Source organism: Quercus robur, chromosome 2, assembly GCF_932294415.1.
Source record: "Quercus robur chromosome 2, dhQueRobu3.1, whole genome shotgun sequence".
Classification (NCBI taxonomy): domain Eukaryota; kingdom Viridiplantae; phylum Streptophyta; class Magnoliopsida; order Fagales; family Fagaceae; genus Quercus; species Quercus robur.
In genome coordinates this window covers 73,365,855-73,391,318 of record NC_065535.1, presented here as the reverse complement: position 1 = coordinate 73,391,318, position 25,464 = coordinate 73,365,855, and the positions used below count along the sequence as shown (strand labels likewise).

At 36.4% G+C, this 25,464-nt stretch overlaps 2 protein-coding genes across 2 annotated transcripts; one reads left to right on the top strand and one right to left on the bottom strand.

Annotated features, from left to right (window-relative positions):
* Positions 1-12,154: 12,154 nt before the first annotated feature.
* LOC126714946 (protease Do-like 9) lies at positions 12,155-19,105 on the top strand. The gene is made up of 9 exons (XM_050415365.1): positions 12,155-12,836; positions 14,575-14,774; positions 14,887-15,067; positions 15,340-15,531; positions 16,636-16,868; positions 18,094-18,195; positions 18,311-18,361; positions 18,451-18,555; positions 18,637-19,105. Exons 1-9 carry the CDS (start codon positions 12,257-12,259, stop codon positions 18,745-18,747), a joined length of 1,755 nt encoding a protein of 584 aa, XP_050271322.1. The 5' UTR covers positions 12,155-12,256; the 3' UTR covers positions 18,748-19,105.
* A 445-nt stretch (positions 19,106-19,550) lies between these two features.
* On the bottom strand, positions 19,551-24,377 carry LOC126714947 (WAT1-related protein At3g28050-like). Its single transcript, XM_050415366.1, has 7 exons — positions 23,982-24,377; positions 23,807-23,872; positions 23,543-23,656; positions 21,636-21,870; positions 21,363-21,521; positions 21,110-21,261; positions 19,551-20,051 (listed from the first exon to the last, which is right to left on the bottom strand). Exons 1-7 carry the CDS (start codon positions 24,170-24,172, stop codon positions 19,892-19,894), a joined length of 1,077 nt encoding a protein of 358 aa, XP_050271323.1. The 5' UTR covers positions 24,173-24,377; the 3' UTR covers positions 19,551-19,891.
* Between the last annotated feature and the right edge of the window lie 1,087 nt (positions 24,378-25,464).

Genomic DNA, 25,464 nt, shown 5'->3' with positions numbered 1-25,464 from the left:
GGGTTTTGAGAAAAAAATTTTCTATAGGTGTATTTAATTTTCAATTAGCCAAAAAAAAAAAAAAAAAAAATTGGTCATCATTGGTCTCTTTTTGCTTATTATTAGCTTGTTGCTGGCATTTTGGATCCAAATAAATTTATGGCCAGTTGGCCACTCTGTGAACCACTACATATGCTGCAGTTCATCTCTATTTAAAACAGAGGAAAAAAAAAATGATGGATTTGAGTCTGACTAAAATAATCAAGAGGCACAATGAGAGAAAGGAAGACGAGAACAATATGAAAAACATGATTTAACAAAAACATAAAATTATTATTATTTTTTTTTTAAAAGACGAAGAAGAAGATAATTAGTTGGCACACGGATAAAAAAGAGCAAGTAGATATCCAAAAAGTAGGTAACTCCTGTTTAAAGACAAGATGTGAGGTAAACAGTAAAAACAAGAATGGGTGGGATTGTGAATAGAAAAAGTGATTTAGTCATAGTTTACAAAATACCATACATGTTTGTTTATATACAAAAATACCATATTTGCTTTATTTTTAATAACAATCTAATCATTTTATTTGATTTTTGTAAAATAATATATTAAATTCATTATAAATTATACTTTCATTTAGTTTAATAATGGTGTGTGTCGTGTGTGTGTCTCAATAATCAATATATATATCTAATGTTAATTAACTACGAAACAGTGTATCAGTACACATTAATACCAAAATATTTCATTTGTGGGTTCTAGTTAGCTCAACTGGTAAAGTCTCTGATGATTGTATAAGAGATCTGGGGTTTAATCCCCGCCTATACCAAAAACTGATTGGTGTCTTGGTCTGATGATAAAGAGCTATCATCAGGAGCGGACACCATAAGTTAAAACTCTCTAAAAAAAAAAAAAAAATTTCATTACAATAGTCAATTTGAAATAGAATTCAAAATCTTGATCTCAATTCTAAAAATTGTTTATATTTCAATTCCATAAAATGCTGATACCTTAGTTTCCAAAAATTCTTAAGCAAAATTATAAAAAGTTGATTAACAAGTGAGTTTTGTTCAATACTCCAGCCCCTCTCACTCAAACTCCTGACTCCGTTCCTGCATAATCCATAGACCAATAATTAAATTGAAATGTTGGCACTGAATATCATTATGTCTACTATTCAAAAATATCAAGATTGTTTGCTTTCTCAAAAAAAAAAAAAAAAAAAAAAAATCATTATGAATTATGAATTACTTTTTTTTTTAAAGAGAAAGGTCAGTTGTATTATTCAATTATGGAGTACCATTCAAAAAGTATAATATAAAGAAAGACTGCTCTTTTTGCTGGGTTAGAAAAGCTGCAAATAACATAGCTTTTTTTTAAGAATGTGTTAGCTGTGTGGTCCTCGCACAATTCTCATGTTGGTGAAATAGACCCATGTATGGGCATTCAGTCTTTGTCGATGAAATTGGGCTATATCATGCTTAATTTCATTAAAAAAAAAAAATCAAATATAATCTAACGTGAAGTATATTAAGAAATGAGTATATAAAATAGAAAAAATAAGTTATTATTTTAAAATAATTTTTTATGAGTGATTTTTGTTCCCGTTGTATTAGAATCTAAGTATTTGTTTTAATAAAATATATGCAGCCTTTATCTTTAAAAAAAAAAAAAAAAATCTATGCAGCCTGCAGGTAAGGGTTGGGAGTACTTAGACAATGTCCCCATGGTCCAAAGTATATACTGTAGGGACACGATTCCCAAACAGCCCAACGATTACGTTAGGCTCGCACGTGAAGGATCCCCCACAATAAGATTTGTAGAGAGTGGGCTTAAAAGGCTGGCGTCTGGTCATGGGGCCTTGGTCCAAACCGGACTTTAGGGAAATTCAGATAAGAAAAGGCTTCAGCCTGGATATCCAAGCTCTACAACTTTGTAACTCGAAGGATTGGAGTCCTCGGATCATGTCCGAGCAGCACTAATGCCTTTCTCCGTTTACCCGGCGGTGGGTTTTTCGTGGTGGTGTACTTATATTGTCCGGTCATTCTCATCCCTGGAGTTTTTTCCAGGAAGTGAGATGGGGCTCCCTCCCTAATTAGTTTACCTTTCCTTTTATACTAGCCTACGTTTGTTGTCCCTCGTCCACGTGTAGGGTCAATTTTTCCAGGACTGATATTTGTCCCGTCAATCTAATCCCAGAATTGTTGGGGATTGTTAATAAAGCCTAAAAATCAGGTTCTGTTAGGTGCAATGTCATATCAATGAAGGGTATTAAGGACTATTTTCCCGAGATATTTTCTGATCTTTTAAGTTTGCTTGTATGCCACTTTCATCAATGAGACTTTGGGTCTGCCGAGGACTAAGCTGTCCTCAGCTGTATCTTCGGGCCACTTTGGGCTTACTATTTTTGAGCCTGGGCCCTGGCCTCCTTCAGTTTGGGGCTTGTGGACTCCCCATAAGCGAGCGGGCCGAGCCCACAAACTATCGTGCCCCACATTGGCCCCTCAAAACCCCGCTGTCCAACGTCTTGGTTGGAAAGGTGGGTTTTGGTAATATCAAGCCTTTATTGCGGTTCATTCAATTCAGCCCTTGATCAACGTTGGCGACTCTTCACCTCCCCGAGGAATGCGCCGGTCTACAAGACGTTTCCCTCAATTTGCGCACGTTGCCATTATGCCGTTAGGTTATCTAAAGCGTGCCTTTAATATCTTCCCATTTACGAGACCTCCCAGATCTAACGGTTACTGATGGCGTAGGAGAACGAAACGACGCGTTCTTCTTTATAGATTTCCCTGGGGATCTGAACGTGGTATATACCCTTTTCTTCGTTCCTTATATAAAGAGAGAAGACAAAAGGCAATTTTCTCATATCTGAATCCCTCGGGCCCTTCTCAGAGTTCATTTCTTCCATCTGGTTATTCCCTATCCAATAATACATCCACCATAGTAGTCTGCCATGAATAAACCCTTCCTCTCCCAAAAACGCCATGTCCTAACAAAACTTGAGATGGCTCGGTCGGGGCAAGGATGGCGGAGGCTCAAGATTTGCCTCCCTATTCTTTTAGCCAAAATCCGAAGCAGGGACTCGTCACTTCCCACTTTCGGTGTGACTGAGTCGAAGACCTCCATTATCATCTCCACCCGTTCTCTCACGAGCATACCTAATATGGCTCCAGTGTGCTAAGAGTTAGGATTGAGGCAGGGACTAAATGCCCTTGCTTCTTCCTCTCTTTGTTCACTGGCGCCATTCTTTGATTCCCCTTCTCCCTCTTTTGCTCCTTTCTTTTTCTTTCCATCTCTTCTCTCTTCTTTTCCTCCTTCTTACTCATGTCCTCCATCTTCTTCATTCATCTCCTCCATCTTCTGCTCATGTCCTCCATCTTCTTTTCCCTTAGCGCCCCTTGCTGACAAGAGCGTGCTGAAGTGCTTCCATATGTTCTAATTCTTCTTCCTTCTCCTTCATCTTTTTCTAAAGAAGGTTCCTCTCCTGATATGAACAGTATTGAGGCAGAGATTGGAGAGACTTTGAAGGCGAGTTTTAAAAGACACCTGACCGTTTACTGATCTGTATTGCGGATGCTATTGCTGCTTTTAGCAATTCATTTTTTGTATAGGCTTGTTTAAGCCCTTCTTTGTACGTTGTAATAAATTTTCATATTAATAAAAGTTATTGTTATTCTACTTCGCATGTTCTATTTATATGTTTTAATAAATTTGCAAACACTGCTCGGCACAATAGTATAGCATATGAATCAAGGACAATTAAGGCCAAAATGTTTGCTAATAAAAAGATTCCATCGTAACTTTAACAGAATTACTTGACATAGCAATGCCGACCAGGGAGGGATGACACTTACCTCAAAATTAGCCAAGATGAGGACTGAGTATTCGATACGGTGTAAGGAATAACTATCCGAGGACATGTCATCCGCAAAATGAACAGTTTCCTTAGGCTATTGAATAGGGGGTCATTTTGCCATCTTAACATATTGGCCTTTAACATTTTTCGGTATTTGAGCCGAGAACTCTCCCGTCCGAGTACTTGGTTTCCCCAAAGGCTTGAGTCCGAGGACCATGCAATGCCTTGGTTCTGTCCAAAACTTATTTAGAGTACTTGGTTTCCCCATAGGCTTGAGCCCGAGGACCATGCAATGCCTTGGTTCTGTCCAAAACTTTTTGAATTCAACTTCTCCCTTTCTTCAGGTATATCACGAGGCGCCGAGCAGAGGTTGCCCTCGGCAGCGGTTATTCCTCGGCGTGGGCCATAGTCCCTGGGCCCTTATGCAGAGCGGGCCTGGGCCGCGAATTCACTAGGCCCACGAATTAAGAGGTATTTATGCAATCTCTGGCCACGTGGCACTTTCTGATGTCCCAGTGTTCAAGGTGCGCCTTTGCGAGGCTCCTTTAATCTTGTGGTTGCAGTTGACGTTGGAAGTTGGGCCAAAGCCATTTTGTTTGTAGCGTTCCTTGGGACGCTGCGTGAGTTGACTGCCACCACCTTGTCTTTTCAAATAAATATGAGGGAGAAAGAGTTGCTTTATATACACACAGCTCTTTCAGTTTCCTCCCAAATCACAATTCCCACATTCAGTGCTATCCTCTCTTAACATAACATGTTTGAGGCGAAGGTTGGGAAGGAAGAAATCTCTCCGTCACAGAAGCGTCGTGTCCTCATGAGACTCAAAATAGTAAGGTATGGGCACAGGAAGCATAAATTCAGGGGAATACTCCATTTCGACCGAGGGAAAAGGGTGTCTCTCCCTCTTTTAGTCAAAATCCGAAGCAGGTTCTGTTCATGCCAGAATTTTGGTGTGTCAGAAGAAGGATTCTCCGCCATCAGCGCCTTTGCCTTGTGGCAGGCAAATATTTAGAGAAAGCCCCTCAACTTCCAACTCCCTGCACCTTTCCTTCAGCGATGTCAGGCTCAAGTTGGGTCTCTTTTGCTGTTTGAGTTGTGGGCATGTGAAAGCATTGAGGAAGAACTAGGTCTTGGAGCTGTAGCCAACCTCTCCTCTGATCTACTTCCTCAGCTTTATTTTATTCTCTTGTATCTTCCTTTCTTTTTGGTTATGTAGTGAGCTTTGACACAAACTGATTCCAGCTTTTCATTGTACACTGTACTATTTCTTTGTTTTAGTAAAAATGGAAATTTCTTCGCTTGTTTTGGATACTGTTCCTTTGACAACACTACTTTGTGAATGGGTGTGCCCTATGTGTGTGTTTCTTCAAGAGTATTTAGAGCAAAATAGTTTGAAACATAATCTAACTAACTCCAATTTATCAATACTACCAGGCATTATATCGATAATTCATAGTAAATCAAACTTAGGAAACTAACCGGGATAACAGTTGAATATTCTGTGATAAGCGCGTGAATACCGTCCAAGGCTGACAATCTCTAAATAATCCATCCGAGCAATCGACTGGGAAGTAGGGAACTCCGATGGTGCTTTTGTGTACTTGGTTTCTCCATAGGCTTGAGTCCGAGGATCATACAAGGCCTAGGTTCCGTCCAAAACTTATGGTTTTTATTTTGTGTACTTGGTTTCCCCATAGGCTTGGGTCCGAGGACCATGCAAGGCCTTGGTTCTGTCCAAAACTTGTAAGATTTTTTTTTTTTTTTTTTTACTTGGTTTTCCCATAGGCTTGGGTCCGAGGACCATGCAAGGCCTTGGTTCTGTCCAAAACTTGTAAGATTTCTTTTTTGTACTTGGTTTCCCCATAGGCTTAGGTCCGAGGACCATGTAAGGCCTTGATTCTGTCCAAAACTTGTAAGATTTCTTTTTTGTACTTGGTTTCCCCATAGGCTTGGGTCCAAGGACCATGCAAGGCCTTGGTTCTGTCCAAAACTTGTAAGATTTCTTTTTTGTACTTGGTTTCCCCATAGGCTTGGGTCCGAGGACCATGCAAGGCCTTGGTTCTGTCCAAAACTTGTAAGATTTTTTTTTTGTACTTGGTTTCCCTATAGGCTTGGGTCCGAGGACCATGCAAGGCCTTGGTTCTGTCCAAAACTTGTAAGATTTTTTTTTTTTTTTTTTTACTTGGTTTTCCCATAGGCTTGGGTCCGAGGACTATGCAAGGCCTTGGTTCTGTCCAAAACTTGTAAGATTTCTTTTTTGTACTTGGTTTTCCCATAGGCTTAGGTCTGAGGACCATGTAAGGCCTTGGTTCTGTCCAAAACTTGTAAGATTTCTTTTTTGTACTTGGTTTCCCCATAGGCTTGGGTCCGAGGACCATGCAAGGCCTTGGTTCTGTCCAAAACTTGTAAGATTTCTTTTTTGTACTTGGTTTCCCCATAGGCTTGGGTCCGACGACCATGCAAGGCCTTGGTTCTGTCCAAAACTTGTAAGATTTCTTTTTTGTACTTGGTTTCCCCATAGGCTTGGGTCCGAGGACCATGCAAGGCCTGGGTTCTGTCCAAAACTTGTAAGATTTCTTTTTTGTACTTGGTTTCCCTATAGGCTTGGGTCCGAGGACCATGCAAGGCCTTGGTTCTGTCCAAAACTTGTAAGATTTCTTTTTTGTACTTGGTTTCCCTATAGGCTTGGGTCCGAGGACCATGCAAGGCCTTGGTTCTGTCCAAAACTTATAAGATTTCTTTTTTGTACTTGGTTTCCCCATAGGCTTGGGTCCGAGGACCATGCAAGGCCTTGGTTCTGTCCAAAACTTGTAAGATTTCTTTTTTGTACTTGGTTTCCCCATAGGCTTGGGTCCGAGGACCATGCAAGGCCTGGGTTCTGTCCAAAACGTGTAAGATTTCTTTTTTAAACTTGTAAGATTTCTTTTTTGTACTTGGTTTCCCTATAGGCTTGGGTCCGAGGACCATGCAAGGCCTTGGTTCTGTCCAAAACTTATAAGATTTCTTTTTTGTACTTGGTTTCCCCATAGGCTTGGGTCCGAGGACCATGCAAGGCCTTGGTTCTGTCCAAAACTTGTAAGATTTCTTTTTCGTACTTGGTTTCCCCATAGGCTTGGGTCCGAGGACCATGCAAGGCCTTGGTTCTGTCCAAAACTTGTAAGATATCTTTTTAAGTAGTTTTTTCTCCATACTTATTTATTTTTCAAAGGTTAGCCCCTAGGCCAGGGAGGGGAGAGTTGGCTTGAGGCCGGAAGCCCCTAGAGCTGCCCGCGCCGTTAGCAGTGCAAGGCGTAGCCCCTAGCAGAAGCTTATGGCGGAGCAACAACTGCACGTCGCCGGAGATGGGAAAGACTCGTGAATCTCTGCTTGCTAGAGAGCTGACTCATGCGCCACCCGTGCCAACGCGCAAGCCTCCCCACAGACGGCGCCAATTGTAGGGACACGATTCCCAAACAGCCCAACGATTACGTTGGGCTCGCACGTGAAGGATCCCCCACAATAAGATTTGTAGAGAGTGGGCTTAAAAGGCTGGCGTCTGGTCACCGGGCCTTGGTCCAAACCGGACTTTAGGGAAATTCAGATAAGAAAAGGCTTCAGCCTGGATATCCAAGCTCTACAACTTTGTAACTCGAAGGATTGGAGTCCTCGGATCATGTCCGAGCAGCACTAATGCCTTTCTCCGTTTACCCAGCGGTGGGTTTTTCGTGGTGGTGTACTTATATTGTCCGGTCATTCTCATCCCTGGAGTTTTTTCCAGGAAGTGAGATGGGGCTCCCTCCCTAATTAGTTTACCTTTCCTTTTATACTAGCCTACGTTTGTTGTCCCTCGTCCACGTGTAGGGTCAATTTTTCCAGGACTGATATTTGTCCCGTCAATCTAATCCCAGAATTGTTGGGGATTGTTAATAAAGCCTAAAAATCAGGTTCTGTTAGGTGCAATGTCATATCAATGAAGGGTATTAAGGACTATTTCCCCGAGATATTTTCTGATATTTTAAGTTTGCTTGTATGCCACTTTCATCAATGAGACTTTGGGTCTGCCGAGGACTAAGCTGTCCTCGGCTGTATCTTCGGGCCACTTTGGGCTTACTATTTTTGAGCCTGGGCCCTGGCCTCCTTCAGTTTGGGGCCTGTGGACTCCCCATAAGCGAGCGGGCCGAGCCCACAAACTATCGTGCCCCACATATACTATAATATAATAATTATAATCATAATAATAAATTTTTTTTGGAGATAAAATATAGAATTATATTAAAGAATCAAAAGTATGTATACATGCACTTGGCGCATAGAGTAAGAACAGGCAAAAAGAGCCTCTCAACTTTGACCACGTTTATTTTTTCTCTACGAAGTTGTAGTTGATTAAAAAAAAAAAATTAAAAAGTAACAATTATAAATTTTTTTTTTTAAAAGAAGAAATTTTGACCACGTTTATTTATTCTCTATATTAGATAAAGTTGTAGTTGATAAAAAAAAAAAAAAAAAGTTACAATTACAATTTTTTTTTTTTCAAAAGATAAAATATTCTTAAATTTATGGTATCAATAACCATTGTGGAGGGACGAACCTCTCCCTTAGAAGGTATTGTTCGTTTTGGGTGAAAACCCTCATGGATTTGCTCAATTCCATGTTGGGGAGAGACACCTCCCCCCCACAGTATATAAGCATGAGTTCACATGTGGGGTGTACCCCTCATGCTTATATGCTACGGGTGGGAGGCGTCTCTCCCTAATGTGAGATTGAGCAAATCCGTGAAGGTTTTCACCCAAAACAGACAATACCTTCTAATGGAGAGATTCGTCCCTCCACAACCATAATTAATATTAAATTCAATATATATTTTTTAATTTATAATAATTTTGCGATTTATGCATTTGTCAATCACCAAAATACTTGAAAATGGAATAACACTTTTTTTTAAAAAATTTTATAATAATTTTTTAGTTTATGCATTTGTCGATCACCAAAATACTTGGAAATGGAATAAGGCCTATCATTAAAAAAAGTTGAATAGACCCACACACTAGATAATGACTTTAACGCTATCTCGGTATTCATTAATCCAAAAGAGCATAAAGTATTAGTTGGGCTACAAAAAAGAACACATCAACGCACAATTTTATGATTTTAATGCTATTTTAGTGTTCATATTTTGGTGATAGGTCTCAACACACTCTTGGGTATATCAGTTACTGACAAATGCATAGATCTCAAATTAAGATGAATGAAAAGTGTTGACACTACTAAAAAAAATCCTTCCAAGTATACAGGTAACATTGCAAATTTGCAATTAGGATAGTTATTATTTTTACTTTTTAAACCCCATTATTTAGAACATGTAAAAAATTAAATCATGATATTTCAAAAAGTAACAAATTAAACTTTCAATCTATATTAAATCCCAAACAAAATAGAATTCCACTTAAATGACTAAGATTTTTTTTTTTTTTTTTTGAAGCTATTTATGGTTTAATTTGTTACTTTGAAATTAGGATTAAATTTGTTATACTCCTAAATTATAATGTTTAAAATGTGATTTTTCCCAAACTAATATTGGACCATGGCCAAATTAGGGTGAGATATATACGAGTGTATTTCCTCGATTGTATTCATTTTTAGGAGTCTCCACCAACCATTAAATTTTTAATGTGTGATTGGTCATCTAATTCTAATAAATTTTATTTACTAAATTAAATAAGAAAGCCCTAGGACTCTTGATATCTAATAGAAAATAAAACAAAACGTCTCTAACCAGAAGACATGGATCTGGAAGCTTAGTTACATGCGGGGAAGATGTTAGATACCATATAAACCTATCTAAAAGGATAGTGCATCGTTTCAAATTTAATCTTTCACTATTTAAATAGCAACTAAAATATTTGGCATTTGGCTTTAAAAGAATGAAAATTGTGCATGTGCATCTGTAATAATAATAATATAAAAAAAAGCCTATCCTAGGATGACATGTAAAATCTATCATAGGGCGACATGTGATTAAATGAATTACATGTATAATCTATACTAAAATGACATGTGATCTATTGTAAGAAGACATGCAAGCAATGACATGTAAGCAACGGTATATGTATAATCTATCTTATGATGACATGTGAATAAATGACATATGATCTATTGTAAGAAGATGTGCAAGCAATGGCATGTAAGCAACAACATATGTCTAATTTATCCTAGGAAGACATGAAAAAAGAATGTCATATGATTAATCGTTGGATGACTTGTAAAGGAACTGACATGTATAATCTATCATAAGATGACGTGTAAATACGACATGTGAACCATTTATTCTAGAATCAAGATAAAAAGAAAAAAAGAAAAGAAAAGAAAAAGGTCTAAATATGTGATGTCATGACATATTCTAGGAAGGTAAGTTGCGTTCTTGAATTAAATATAGCTAATCTCACTCCAAAGCATAGCCTAACAAATGCAATTTTGCAATTCCTTCTCTCAAATATTTTATCTCATGCAAAAAGACAAAAAAAAAAAAAAACAAAAATACAAGTTAAATTCCTCTAAAGTGTTAAAACAATGTCATTTGGCAAATATATTATTTTAAAGGAAAATGTTTTATTTTGGCACTAAATGAAATTGAGAATGCATATATGGCCTAAAGGGCCTTTGTTCAAAAAGTAATATAAAGAAATTTGAGGTTGAAAGCATAATTTTGGAAAAGTTTGGGGTCAAAGATATGCTTTTGTGAAAAATCCAAGGTCAAAATGCAATTTTGGAAAATTTTAGGATAAAAAATGCAATAATGAAAAAAAGGGCTGCATATTAGTAATTAAAGAAAAATGTCTTTGCTAGTAGGCTTTTAATTATTGTGAAGAGTTTTTTTAACTCAATGACGTTATCAAATTCTCCTTATACCCAAAAAAAAAAGGGTAAACTACATATTTGGTTCCTATATTTTACATCATATTTCAATTTAGTCTCTAACCTTTCAATTGTGTCAATTTGGTTCCTAACCTTTCAGTGTCGTGTCAATTTAGTCCCTACCATTATCTCTTAGATGGAAAAGCCTGATGTGTCAAAGTCAAACAACCTAAATAATATTAAAAAAAATTTGCCACATCATTTGCTACCTGTCAAATCTTAAAAAAAAAAAAAAAAAAAAAAAAAAAAAAAAAAAAAAAAAAAAAAAAAAGAGTAAGGGCTAAAAGAATCTGAGGTTACCTTAAGAGTTTTCATAGAAGGGTCAAATTGGAGAACTAGATATGGTGAATGAAATTGGGGCTCTCTATCTCCTTCTACCCAAAATCTGCACAATTAAAAGGGAACCTTAAGGATGAACGAAAAGGAAAACAAAAATACAAAATTTTTGTTAATAAATGGTTGACAAAAAAAAAAAAAAATGGCAATTTATGTCTTCCAACTGTGGAGATATATATATATATATATATATATATTTTTTTTTTTTTGAGAAACCCAACCGAAGAGATGATAAATGATTATTTTTGGGATTTTATGAATTTATGGCTAATTAGAAGGCACTTTAGAAGAGTATTGATCTTGGCCCAGGTAAATGTTAAAGCCGGTAAAGCTCCATAATTTCTGCCATAGACAAATCGCGACAAAGACCAAACTTAGATTACCAAAAAATTTTAATCATCTCCTTGTAGGGTCTCTCACCTTTCTCTATAGAGGACCAAAATGTGAAGAACTAAGAAACGTGAAGAACTCGTGACTTAGGAATTTTTTTTTTTAATTGAGGAAAGAGATTTTTTTTGTTGATAGACGTGAGTTAGGGATTTTGATCCCAAAAGTTACTCTTGTTGTTGTTATTTTATTTATTTATTTATTTTTTCCAATTTAAAATTATGTTGACAAGTTAGTCTAGGTGACAATTGATGTGACAAATTTTTATTTATTTATTTAAACTGTTTGACATGTCAGACTTTTCCATCTAAGAGATAATGGTAGAGACTAAATTGATACGGCATTGAAAGACTAGGGATCAAATTGATATAATTGAAAGGCTAATGACTAAATTAAAATATAATACAAATACATAGTTAAAAAAAAAAAAATTAAAAAGAGTTCAAATCCCTTTTCATCACTTATTGTAAGTAAAAACAAAAAGAAGGCCCATCATCGAGTATATATTGCAACTACATACCCCTCTTTGCAAGTTTCATAGCCTAGTCAAGTCAGCCTCTAAGATCCACAACTGTTTGATCCTTGATCTTGGGTTTTTTGACTACTTTCTCACAAGCCCATTATCTCTCCCTAATCTTTTTCTCTCTTCATTACAAAAGAAACAAATTCTATGAACTTAACCAAAAACAATCACTCTATTTGAATAAGACAGTACCAAAAATCCCTCTAAAGTCTACAACTTTACAAGCCCATTTGGAAAGTGGAAACTCTTTTATCCCTTTTCTCTCCAAAAAAAAAGCAGTATGAAACGAAAACGGGGTCATCATAAACCCCAAAACCCAAGCACAGCAACATCACCAAACGACATCGTTCCAATCCCAACCACCGAACCCGGTACCACCGACCCAAACAACCCCTCATCCTCCCCCACCAGAGGACGCGGCGGTGGGGCCCGTCCACGCAAGAACCCGCGCCCAAACATAGCGGCTTCACCCGAACGCCGCGGCTCAAGGCACGCTGACCAAAACGGCGACTTCACCCACTCTACGACGACCAATACAGCAGCAACAGCGATAGCTGCTACGACGTCGGACGCGGTTGGCGTTTCGGAGCCGGTGAAGTGGGAGACGGTGGTCAAGGTGGTGCCTTCGATGGACGCGGTGGTGAAGGTGTTTTGCGTTCACACGGAGCCGAATTTCTCGCTGATGTGGCAGAGGAAGAGGCAGTACAGCTCGAGTAGCAGTGGGTTTATCATCGGAGGAAGGAGGGTCTTGACCAATGCGCATTCTGTGGAGCACCATACCCAGGTGAAGTTGAAGAAGCGGGGTTCGGATACTAAGTACTTGGCTACTGTGTTGGCTATTGGGACTGAATGTGATATTGGTATGGGATACATTTTGTGCTCCTTTTTTTTTTTTTTTTGGGTTGTTTTGAGCTGATTTGTTATCTGGGTTTTGGTGAAAATTGTTTGGTTTTCGTTTTTCTTTGAGTTTTTGCAAATAAAGGTTGGTTTGGGAAAGATTGGTTTTATGGTTAATTTGAACTAATTTGGTATGTGGGTTTTTTTGGAAATGTTTGGCTTTGCATCCAGTTAGAGCAAATGAAAGGGTTAGTGTGTATGGGACCAAATATGATGTTGGTATGAGAAAGTTTGGTTTTGTAGTTAGTTTGAGCTAATTTGGTATTTGGGTTTTTTAAAAAATTGTTTGGCATTGCATCGAGTTTTTTTGCAATTAAAGGGTTAGTGAGTATGGGATTGAATGTGATGTTGTAATGGGAAAGTTTGGTTTTTTAGGTAGTTTGAGCTTATTTGGTATCTGAGATTAGTGAAGAATGTTTTTCTTTTCATCTACTTTTTTCAAATGAAGAGTTTAGTTTTTGGGACTGAATGTGATATTGTTATGGGAAAGTTTGGGGTTTTTATTTTTTGAGCCAATTTGGTATCTGGGTTTGGTGAAAAATGTTGGGCTTTCCATTCAGTCTTGCAAGTAGAGGGTTGGTGTGTTTGTTACCTATCAAAAAAAAAGTAGAGGGTTGGTGTGTTTGGGACTGAATGTGAGATTGGTACGCAAATGGTTTTTTTTTTTGTTAGTTTGAGCTAATTTGGTATCTGGGTTTTCTGAAGGGTTTGTGTGCTTGGGAATGAATGTGATGTTGGTATGAGAAGGTTTGGTTTTTTGATTAGTTTGAGCTAATTTGGTGTCTGGTGTTTTGGGAAAATGCTTGGCCTTTAAGTTTTCCATTAGGTAGTTGCAAGCCAAAGGTTAGTGTTTGGGATTGAATGTGTTAAGGGTATGAGAAAGTTTGGTTTTTAAGTTAGTCTGAGGCGATTCAGTATCTGAGTATAGTGAGAAACTGAGAATGTTTGGATTTTTAGCATTTGTTTTGTTGTTGCAAACAAAGGGTTAGTGTGTTTAAGACATAATGAGATATTGGTATGGAAAAGTTTGTTTTTAGTTAGTTTGAACTAATTCGGTATCTGGTTTTATGCAAATGGTTGTCTTTTTAAGCTTTCCATTCAATTTTTGCAAACAAAGGGATAGTGTGTGCGGGTATGAAGTTGCTTTTATTGAGAAACATGACTACATACGTGATGGATTTTGATGAATTGGATTGGGAAGAAAGTGCCAACAGCTTAAAACTAAATGTGTAGATTGTTGGGTGACATGAAGGGTTAGTTCTTGGGTTGCAATAGTACTAATAGAAATCTAAATGGTAATTAATCAAAGATAGAAAGGGAAAAAAAGAAGAAGAAGAAGAATTATTAACTATGGTTTTATCAACTCAAATATCTTTTACTTATCCAACTAGGTATCTTGTAGTTATTATACGTAATTGATAGAATTTCTTAAAAGTTGTATAAAAATATTGAAGAAATCGTAATTTGCATGTATGATGAAATGAATTTGTACAAGATGCTGGTGTGCTCCAAAATAGAAGAGAAAGAACATGTTGATGATTCATCAATTTATGGTTCTACAGTCATGTGCAATCCTAATGTCTTGTTTAATTCTAGTTAATCTTTAGAAATAATATTAACAACTCAGCAAAAGATATAGTTCCAATTCATGTATGTATAATCCAAAGGGTACTTTCCTACCCCTGTTTTGCAATGCCTCAGCGTTGTTGACAGTGAGTGATGATGAGTTTTGGGAAGGAGTTTCACCTGTGGAGTTTGGAGATCTGCCTGCACTCCAAGATGCTGTAACTGTAGTGGGCTACCCAATTGGGGGTGACACAATCTCTGTGACTAGTGGTGTAGTGTCACGCATTGAGATACTTTCTTATGTTCATGGATCAACAGAACTTCTCGGACTCCAGGTTATAGAATTTTGATCTTATCTTCTGTTAAGACTTACTATTTCTTATCATATATTACTTGTTTATTGACAAATTTTTTGTTGTCCCTTGTCTCTGACATGCTTTTTCCCAGATAGATGCTGCAATAAACTCTGGAAATTCTGGTGGGCCAGCTTTTAATGATAAGGGAAAGTGTGTGGGTATTGCATTTCAGTCTCTTAAGCATGAAGATGTGGAGAACATTGGTTATGTCATACCAACACCAGTTATTGAGCACTTCATTAAAGATTATGAGAAGAATGGGGCATATACAGGTATGTTAAGAGTGTAGTTCTACTTTTTCAACCCTCGTTCCCCCTGAAAGTAAAAGACCCAGAATAATATAATAAAGAAGAAAAGTCAGTGCAGATATATTATTTATAACCTTTTAGAGCTTATTTATCCATATATTTTCCTCTCTTGCACATCTGATCAGCAATTGTAGAACGGGGAGAATAGCTGAATGTTGAGGTTGTTTGTTTGTTAGAATAATTGACTTGATTTTCATATCCTTTGTATAATCTTATGTTCATTTGAAATTTGTCAGGGTTCCCAATTCTTGGAGTTGAGTGGCAGAAGATGGAAAATCCTGATCTACGCATAGCAATGGGGATGGAATCTGATCAGAAGGGTGTCCGTATCAGAAGAATTGAACCTACAGCTCCTGAATCTCAGGTTCTGAAGCCATCTGATGTTATCCTTAGCTTTGATGGGATTAATATTGCTAATGACGGAACAGGTAAACAACTCCTCCCCTTCCCCCTCCCCCCCCCCCCCTCTCCAAAACACACACACACACACCTGTTGGTAATTATTTAAGCTCAAAAGTTTGTTGCTACTACCATGTACTGTATGTTTTTCATGTGTAAGTGATCAGTCTTAAGAAACATTTACTCCGAGGAATGATTAACTTACTATGATATCCTTCTATAAAAATCTCGTATAAGTTGGCATTTTTAAAAGTATTTCTGTGGGTTTAACATTTATTTATGGTCATTTGGAGACAAGACTTATGTGGGTGTCAAAAGTGTGACACCTATAAAAAGTGAATGAGCTCTAATTCAAAAAGCACCTCTTCCACTTGTTGGAGCGAGGTGAAGGGTGAGACTGTGGGTTCAAGATCCGTTGCGTATTTGGGTGTGTTTAACTTACCAGTAGAAAAGTGACTCCTGTCATAATTTTTTTTCTCCTTTAAGTTGGAGATGCTAATGCTTAATAGGTAAAATAGGAAGCATGTGTAATTAAGAGGTTGATTGTTGGCAGCCATAGAAAGTAGACTTTTTTTGGATAAGTGAAAAACAGAAGAATTTGAACATTGGCAGAAGCTTAGCTTCAGCTCATGGCTAAACAAGGGCAGCTGATTGAGATGCTGCTCAACTGTGGAGTCTTCTGATTAAATTAAATGCTATTCATAGATCTGAGGATGACTGAGAAAGAAAGTGCATTATTGAGTTGTTAGTCAGAGAAAGTAACAGTTTCTATTCTCTACAAAAAAAACTCCTGTACTTGATTCCTGATGATTGTGTTAAAGTGCAGATGATAATAAGATTTGAATCTTGTCTGAAGTGCTTTTGTACCTCATGTTCTCTTGTATAAGGGTCATCTGGAGGTGGTGTGATCACTCCTTTGTAGATAATTGTCATTCTCTTTAGTGTGGCCCAAAATTTTTCAAAGAACCAAGACCTTCCATGAATTACTGAAGATTTTGTTTTGAATTTGATAAGTCTCTTGTAAAGACCTATGACCTTCCATGGGTAACTGAAGGGTGTTTTTTTTTTTTTTTTTTTGATTTTAATAGTCTCTTGGAAAGACCTATTAACTCTTGCTTTTTTCCTCTTTTTAGTTCCATTTAGGCAAGGAGAGCGCATTGGTTTTAGTTATCTTGTATCTCAGAAATACACTGGGGATTATGCCTTGGTAAAAGTTCTCCGTGATTCCAAGGTACTTGAATTCAACATAAAGCTCGCTACTCACAAGCGGCTCATCCCAGCACACATCAGGGGCAGACCTCCTTCTTATTACATTATTGCTGGATTTGTTTTCACCTCTGTATCTGTTCCATATCTGCGTTCTGAGGTGTGTATTTAAGCTCACTACATTATTGCTTTCTCTCTCTTTTCTTTTTTCTCTATTTCTTTTCTCTTTGTTAATTTCTGAGTTGCTTTATCAGAGAATTCGTTGAATCATTCTTTGGTTAGAAATGCATCTGGATGCACTTGTGTGTTCTTTTTCTTTTGTTTGTCCAATACTTTCTGCTTGATGGGGCTCTAAAACTTATGTTCATAGGTTAGATTCTTTGAGAAGCATGAGCTGCTCAGTTTTATAATGAGATTGGATTCTGTAATAGTGTACAGTATCAACTATATAAATGGTCATAATGAAATCATCAGCAGTGTTGCCCACATTGTGATCCTTTTATGTTTTGATCCCTCCATCCACTCTTTGCTCTTCTAATTTATCCTCTGTTAGCATTTTTTAAGATTTTGGAATCCGTTTGTTCTGCTGTTCAGTAGAGTTGCATCCTTATGTGTATGTGCAACCCTATTCCTGGGTAACAAGTGAATTGCTGAAAATTCAACCTGATGTTGTTAGGTTAAATTTGTCTGCCTAGTCATATCAGGTGCAATGTTCAGCTGATCAGAACTGGTGTCACTGTGGCACTCAGGGACTAATGTGCTTGCAATTGCTAGTGTGCCCCATGTAACTCAAAAAGTGTAATAGGGCATATATTAACCATCCATTTTAGAAAACCTTTTATGGAAAATTGAAAAAACTGTCATATCAGTTAGTTACTTTTTCATTTTTCCACAAAAAAATTCCTAAAATGATTTACTAACATATGCCCTTAGGGCATACATTAGTAAAACCCAATACAAAACTGTGTCCCCTGTCAAATTAACATACTGATTGCGGAAGGGATGCAGAGACACTATAGAAGCTGAGGTCCTATTCTCTCCTGTTCCGTGTTGCACATTGTGTGAATCATGTATGCTGTGAATATTGAATAATTTATTTATGTATTTACTTTTGAAAAATTGCCGTATCCTTTGTCTATAGAATAACATTATATTTTCTTATTTAAAAAAAGAAAAAAGAAAAAAGAAAAGAAGAAGAAGAAGAAAAGATAAAGTTCTCTTGGTTAATGAGATATGTATAAAGTTTTAAGGGTGTGAAACCTATTTATGATTCCCTAATGCAGATGTGAGATCCTAACATAGTAAATTCTATGCTTCTGCCTATAAGAGGGATTTTTATGTTAATTCTTAACTCTTGTTTTTTTTTTTTTTTTACTCATCTCCAGTATGGAAAGGATTATGAATTTGATGCTCCAGTCAAACTGCTGGACAAGCATCTGCATGCAATGGCTGAATCGGTAGATGAACAACTCGTTGTTATTTCTCAGGTTTCTCTCTTAGTCTCTCTCATTGTCATTCCTATGACTTTTCATTTCATTTTCACCATATTGGTGCAAGATTTTATCTGGAACTCATTGCTTTTTTCCTCAAAATTTGTGCTAGGTTCTTGTTGCTGACATTAATATTGGGTATGAGGATATCGTTAATACTCAGGTCAGGAAATATGTGTATAACATTTGTTTTATAACATATCTGAAATGACGTAAAGTGCACTTGCTAACATCTTTCTTTTGTATTTGTAGGTTCATGCTTTCAATGGTAAACCTGTGAAGAATCTTAAGAGCTTGGCAAGCATGGTCGAGAGCTGCGAGGAAGAATATCTCAAGTTTGAACTAGAGTACCAACAGGTTCTCTCTCTCTCTCACACACACACACACACACGTGTGCATGCATTCTCTTAACCATGGCAAGTCTTAAACTTTGTGCAGATAGTTGTCCTACAGACCAAGACTGCCAAGGCTGCAACTTTAGATATTCTGGCAACACATTGCATACCTTCTGCCATGTCTGATGACCTCAAGATTGACTCAAGATTGTAGGGGGAAGGCACTGAAGATTACCCTGCCTTAGCCTTAGCTATCCTCATAGTTCATTGTTTGATTGACCCCACGGATCTGATGCGATTCTTATTGTAACGTTTAAGTCTAATTAATGGGGTTGAGATTTTTCATTTATATTTATATTTATATTCACACCTTTTATTTTAATGAATAGAACAAAGTAGGGAGGATGTGAAGGTTGGTTTTCACTGTTCACAAACCTCTTATGATTTTCAGTTGTTAATTTTAACCCCCAAGATAGAAACTTTTCGAAAATCTTCCATGTAATTTCAAATTTGTATCCTGGCAAAGTTATAAGAACAGTGCATATCACCCCTTTTTGGTGGGTTTTTGATTATCTTCATATTACTTCCATATTTATAATATATTGATTAGTGCACTAAACCTTCATTATGGTGGAGTTGACTTATCTTTCTTGACCATTTTAATACTTGTAAATGCAGCGTGAATAATTTCTGAACCTTTCATTCTCTTGTAGATAGAATCTACTGCGTGCATGTACTTTGTGCTCTGGGTGAATGCACATTACACACGCATATATGCACAGTTCAAGTCCCATCAAATTCATAATAGTTTCGAGACAGGTGTTTGATTATCATGTACTGTTGACAATATCTTTAGTTAACATACTTGTTGACAAGTGAATGTGATAAAATCTGTAGTTCTTAGTTCACCTCGCTTTCCTGGTAAATACGACCTTGGTGTTTGTCTTAATTCTTGGACCTCAAATGCCAATCACTGAAGCTACATTTACATTTTACAGAGACTGCTGAGTGCTGACATTTACTGTGAGTTGGATGTTCTGTCATTTAACTATGATGATGGTACTAACATATGAGTCCAAATGGCTTTTCTTTAGAAAGATTCCCTACATTATTAAATAATAATAATAATAAAAAAAAGGATACAGAGTGAGGCACATTTGATGTTTGCAGGTATGTGCTGTAAGCTGCTCTTTGTATGAATTTCATTGAGCCTGATCTTCTTTGATCCCTCAAAGTTGTGTATGTAATATAAGGTGTGCTCTGACTAGTGACCACAAGCAAATTCATATAATTCTCTATGCTACAATTGGTTGCTGTACAATTTGTAGCATGCTTTGATACAATTGCTTACATTTAGCTTATACCTCTTGAGCTTTATAGCTCTGCAATAGAGGGGTCTTTTGAGTGGTAGATGGTGATTCCAGGCTACCAACTTCATGGTCCACACCAATCTCCTCTTTGGCTTTTCCCCACATTACAGTGTAGAAGCCGAAAGATATTATTGTTGCTCCAACAAGACTGCAGAGAAGAAAATGGAAAACTGATTAATGACAACAAACAGTGACCAAACTAGAGCATTGTATAGTTCTTTTCAGTATTGAATTTTTTTAATTTGAATAACCAAAGATGACAATAACTTCTCGTGTGACGTGGACCATTGTCTAGAGGGCATGCATTACGCCCAAGTATAATGCTGGCTTAGATCATTGATTTATTATATAGGCTTTTGATTAGTGGAATCATACATTATTGCCACTGGAGCTAATATAAGACAAGGAACAGAAAACATCTTTCCTAGCTTACTTTTGTTTAGTGGAAACATACATCATTGGTGCTGAAGTTTTAAATAAGACAAGGAACAAAAAAGACATCTTCTAAGGAGGTTCAGAAAGGAATAATCTAAGATAGGTCGTTGAGATTAGCAACTGTCCCAAGTCTCACATAAAGGATAGAATGGATTTGCATCTTCTTAAGAATTAGAGTTTTCTTTCTTTGGGATTAGCTATTTGTTGGGTTTTATAGAGCCTAGTTTTGTTTGAATCGGTTTGACGACCCAACCCGAATAATGTTGCATGGTTTTTAATGGGAGATTTTCTTATGCTTAGTCCTTGGAGTGGAGGCTTGGGTCGATAGGCCCAAGTTGGAGCGCTCATGGACAAGCCTCTTGGAGGTCTAGGGGCAACGCTCCTGGGAAAATTTTTTTTGGCCCGTTTTGTGTATAAAACTCAATTGTGTGATTAGGATTTGTGGTGTTGCCGTGTTTTTGAGAGAGAAAAAACTGTGCACTTTTGTATTTTTCTCTGATAATAGTGAAATCTCTGCAACTCCGTGGACGTAGGCAAATTGCCGAACCACGTAAATATTGTCTTGTGCGTATGATTGTTTTTTTTTTTGGCATGTGTTTTCTCTATTTTTTTGTTTCTCACAGGTTGGGATTTCGGTTAAATTCCCTACACTACCATCCAATAAGTCAAAGTTTCATCTAAAAAAGACCTTAATTACTGTAATTAACATTCATCTTTTGCCCCAGCAGAGGGGGGAGGGTTGTGTTGGGGGTGAAAATCTTTATTCTATACCTGCCAAGATGGAGGGTGTCACTAAGGAACATAACACCCATGGCAACAGCAATGGCAATCGACAAGGGCTTGAACATTGCTACAAAGAGAGGTCCTTTCACGCGCAATGCCCACGCATGAACTGTGTTGTTTATGAATGATCCAAAAATTCCCTACACAAGAGAAATTCTCATTAAGACATTAAATTTAAAGGAATGATGATAGACTGTTTTACTAATCAAACTGTACCAATAGTCTCGTGCTAGTTTCTTACCGAGCACACAACCGAGACCAATGCTATATTTGGCCTCAATCTCCAAGCATTTGGATTTTTTTCTGTCATTAAACCTACAACTGCAGCTATGATGCTAACAGTTAGATTGTAAAAGAATATTACAGTAAGTTCATTTGGGTACTCCTTCATAATTTGTGCCTGTAAAACAAGTAGTACAAGCTTAAGATTACTTTGTATCACTTCTCATCAAGTGCTAGACATTGAAAAAAAATTCTGAAATTGCCTTCTAGGTGATGGTAAAAATGAATTCACCTGAACAATGTACCATAGTGGAACCAAAATATATTCAGCTGTGAGTAGAAGTCCACCAATTACCCAATTTGATTTTAATGAGTTTAGAGGTTGATTAAGTGAAACTGATGATTTTTGAGCAATGACGATTGGCGGGCCTTTGTAGAGAGTCACTACAAATGCACCTGATATTGATATTATGGTGCCCAAGATTTTTGCTTGACTGCTTGTGCTTCTCAATGCCACCTTTTCCATCCTTTTGATGCCGCCCAAAATGAGAAGAAAAAAAAAAACAAAAAAGTATGAGAATAATAAAAGTAGTTGGTGGCCCACTTTGAGAAGGATTTTGACTCAACTTTTCAAGTGATAAGACCATGGGCCAATAGGATGACAATTTCATTGAAATTGGTTTGGTGGCCCACTTTGAGAAGGATTTTGACTCAACCTTTCAAGTGATAAGACCATAGGCCAATAGGATGACAATTTCATTGAAATTGGTTTGGTGGCCCACTTTGAGAAGGATTTTGACTCAACCTTTCAAGTGATAAGACCATAGGCCAATAGGATGACAATTTCATTGAAATTGGTTTAGTTAGTGGTCATTATCATTAAACTATTTGGATTATTAAGATATATATATATATATATATATAATATTTTGAGCTACAATTATTAAGATATTTATCCAGGTCAAGAAACATTTTAACCACAACCAAAACTTTAATATTTTGTATGCTTACAGCTAACAAAGAAATGAAAAATAAAAAAGTAAAAAACTGACCACTAATCATCTTTCCTACACCCCCAAATATAAGAGAAGTGAAAGTGAAAATTATGTGCACGAACATGAGTCATACAAATTTTTTCAAATTTTCTTAAGATGATATTGTGTTTGGTATATAATAATTAATAAATAAAAAAGTGCCAAAATAAATCTATGCAAAATTGAATTTTTTTTAATAAAAAAATATTAATTTATTTTAAGTGGAGAACGGGATCCCAATCTTGTTTTGAATCAAATCACAATTTAAAAAAGTTTTAGGTCCTAAGATTTGTGGCAAACAAATTAAAAAAAAATTGTTTGTGGCAAACAATTCCGTGTCACTACAGCAAACAATTTTGTCTTCTTCTGGGCTGATTGCATGACTTAGGCCACAAATTTTGAGTCTTTGTCTAGAAATTATAAAGTTCTTATGATGGATAAGTGATATATTTCACCATTCCATTAAAATACTTCCACCTGTTTAAAATTGTCGAGTTAGAAAATTTGTTTTAAACAGAAATTAATTACTGACTCAGCAATTTTAAGCAAGTAGAAGTCAATAATTAGTTATTTCCACAAATAATAGACAAATAATGTGATCCACCAAAGCATTCTATAATTTCTCCCATAGTCCATACTCAATAGGCTCGGGTAAAAAGTCCAATATGAGGTTAACTTACACGTTACTCTTACCCATCCCAGGGGTTCTAATTTGACATTTTCTAAAACCTACATTTTTATTTTTTACCAAAGATACTTATTTAGGCAACCCAAGAAAGGAATCTCTTAAAACAGAGTTATTTTTTTGAGAGGAATTAGTTAGTTAAGTTAGCATTGAAATTCTAGTGTACTAACAGGTTTAAGATCACAGACGGTAAACTAACAAAACGGCCTAAGTCTTGTTAGTCTAGCGAAAGCTACAACAGAGTTATATTACAGCGACCCTTGTTCCCTTTAACAGAGTTATATTACCAAAACAGGACAGTGATTGACACAAGGGAATTTTGGATAGCTAGGTTTTGTGCTCGTGTAACATCTACATACTGGACAACACAAACCAAACCAAACTTTAATATTTGCGCCATTTGGTTTTGATGTTTAAGACATGAGGAGGGTACTTTGGTAACCAAGAAGTGAAAGTTGGAAAAAGTTTACAAAAAAAAACCTGAAAATGATGGCAAGTATGAAGGTAAAGGCTGGCACCAAGTTGCTGATGGCTGAAGCAAGTGTTGGAGAACTGTAATTGATGCCTGTATATCCCATGATCTGAGATGAACTCCTGTCTCAGACCAAATTTAACACAAAAATTGAAACAACAACAATCAGAAATTTCTTGGGTTTCTTACTTCTTATACCGACATCAACAAAAATAAGCCAAACTCATCCAAAAGAAAAACATGGGTTTGTTTTGTAAACCCAAAAACTGTACCCTATGATTCCAAGAAGACCAATTTTGGACATTATGGAAAAGTTAAGGGGAGGAAGCACCCTTGATCTGCAAAAGCATATGAAAAGGAACATGGAAATTTAACAATTAGACCATGTCTAATTTTGTTGAACTTTGTAACACTTCTAATAGTAGAAGATGAGAAAAAGAGAGAGACCTTCTGGAGATAAAAGGTGCAGGAAAGAGAACAAGAGCAGCAATAGCATAAGCATAGACAACAAAGACATGGTAACTCATCCCTTGTAAAGTGGCGGCCTTGAACAGAGTGTTTAACCCAACGTTGATACACTCCATTGTCACCAGGGCTGTGAAGGGCCACACATCTTTGTAACAATACCTCCCTCCCATCTCTCTCTCAATTGCACACGCACAAAGACAGAATCACAGACTGAGAGTGAGGCAAGAAGAGATAAAGTTTTTTCCCAAGTTCTTAAGGCTTTCCAAGAAGGAATACCATGGGAGGGACCGTGCTTATAGACGAAGGAAACTATGAAAGGTGGGACTGGGACAGAGTCCCATTTTAGTTAAGGCTGACTTGACAATGAGTAAGGAAAACGTAGTATACTATTATTATTGGCTTGGTTAGTGCTTTAAGGCAATGTTTGGATTCACGTTTCTTCCACCTTTGCGTCTGCGTTTGTTCCTTTTTTTTTTTTTTTTTTTTTTTTTTTTGTTTTCACGCGTTTTGAGTGTTGCGGTTACTGTTTACTTCTGCAGTGAACAGTGCAAATATGCACTGTTCACGGACCTACAAATTTCATTTTTTATCAATTTTTTCATTAAAAATGGGTCCCACAGCACTATTCACACATTTAAAAATTATTTTGCTACAGTGTTTTCAGTTTTCAGTTTCAGTAAAATAAGTTCTATCCAAACACACCCTAAGAAAAAGAAAAAAAAGAAAAGAAAAAAACTGAATTTGGAAAAAATTAACAAGAGAAAAAGATGAAGGCTATTTTTTCATTTTAAAATAATATTTTAAAAATTAAAATAAAGGAAAAAAAAAAGAAGATAAAAGCTATTTTTTTCATTTTAAAAAAAAAAATCCCTTTTAAATCAATTTTTATGAATAAGTCTGAAAACATAATACTTTTCAATTTTCACTGTTATTTTTTTTTTAATGTAAAAAAATGGGTAGAAGGGATGATTTGAATTGACGATTTTCACCTTGATGTGATCATAGTGACACTTTATTCATTGAACTTGGGCTTACAGGAACAAAATATCCAAATGAGCCACAACTATACACCTAACTTTATCGAGAACACTAGTGTCCTTGATGGAGCTGGATTAACATAATATGTTGTGATTGATGATATCGACATGTCTTTTCCTTTTATTATTAATTTTTTAATGGATTTGTAAGTGATGATAGGATTCATTTAGCAAGATCAATATTAATTTATTTTGTTTAGGTTTAAGGTTTTATTATTAGGTATTACTCAATTTATTTTTTAAAACCTAATAAAAATAGACTATAATAATTACAATAAGTATTATTATTATTTTTTTTTTTATAAGTACAATAAGTATTATTTGGGTAACATTGAAGTGTGAAAGGAATCTTTCGCATAATAATTTAGCATGTCAATTTCTTTCATGTGACATCATCTAAATGATAAACTAATTAAAAGTGGTTA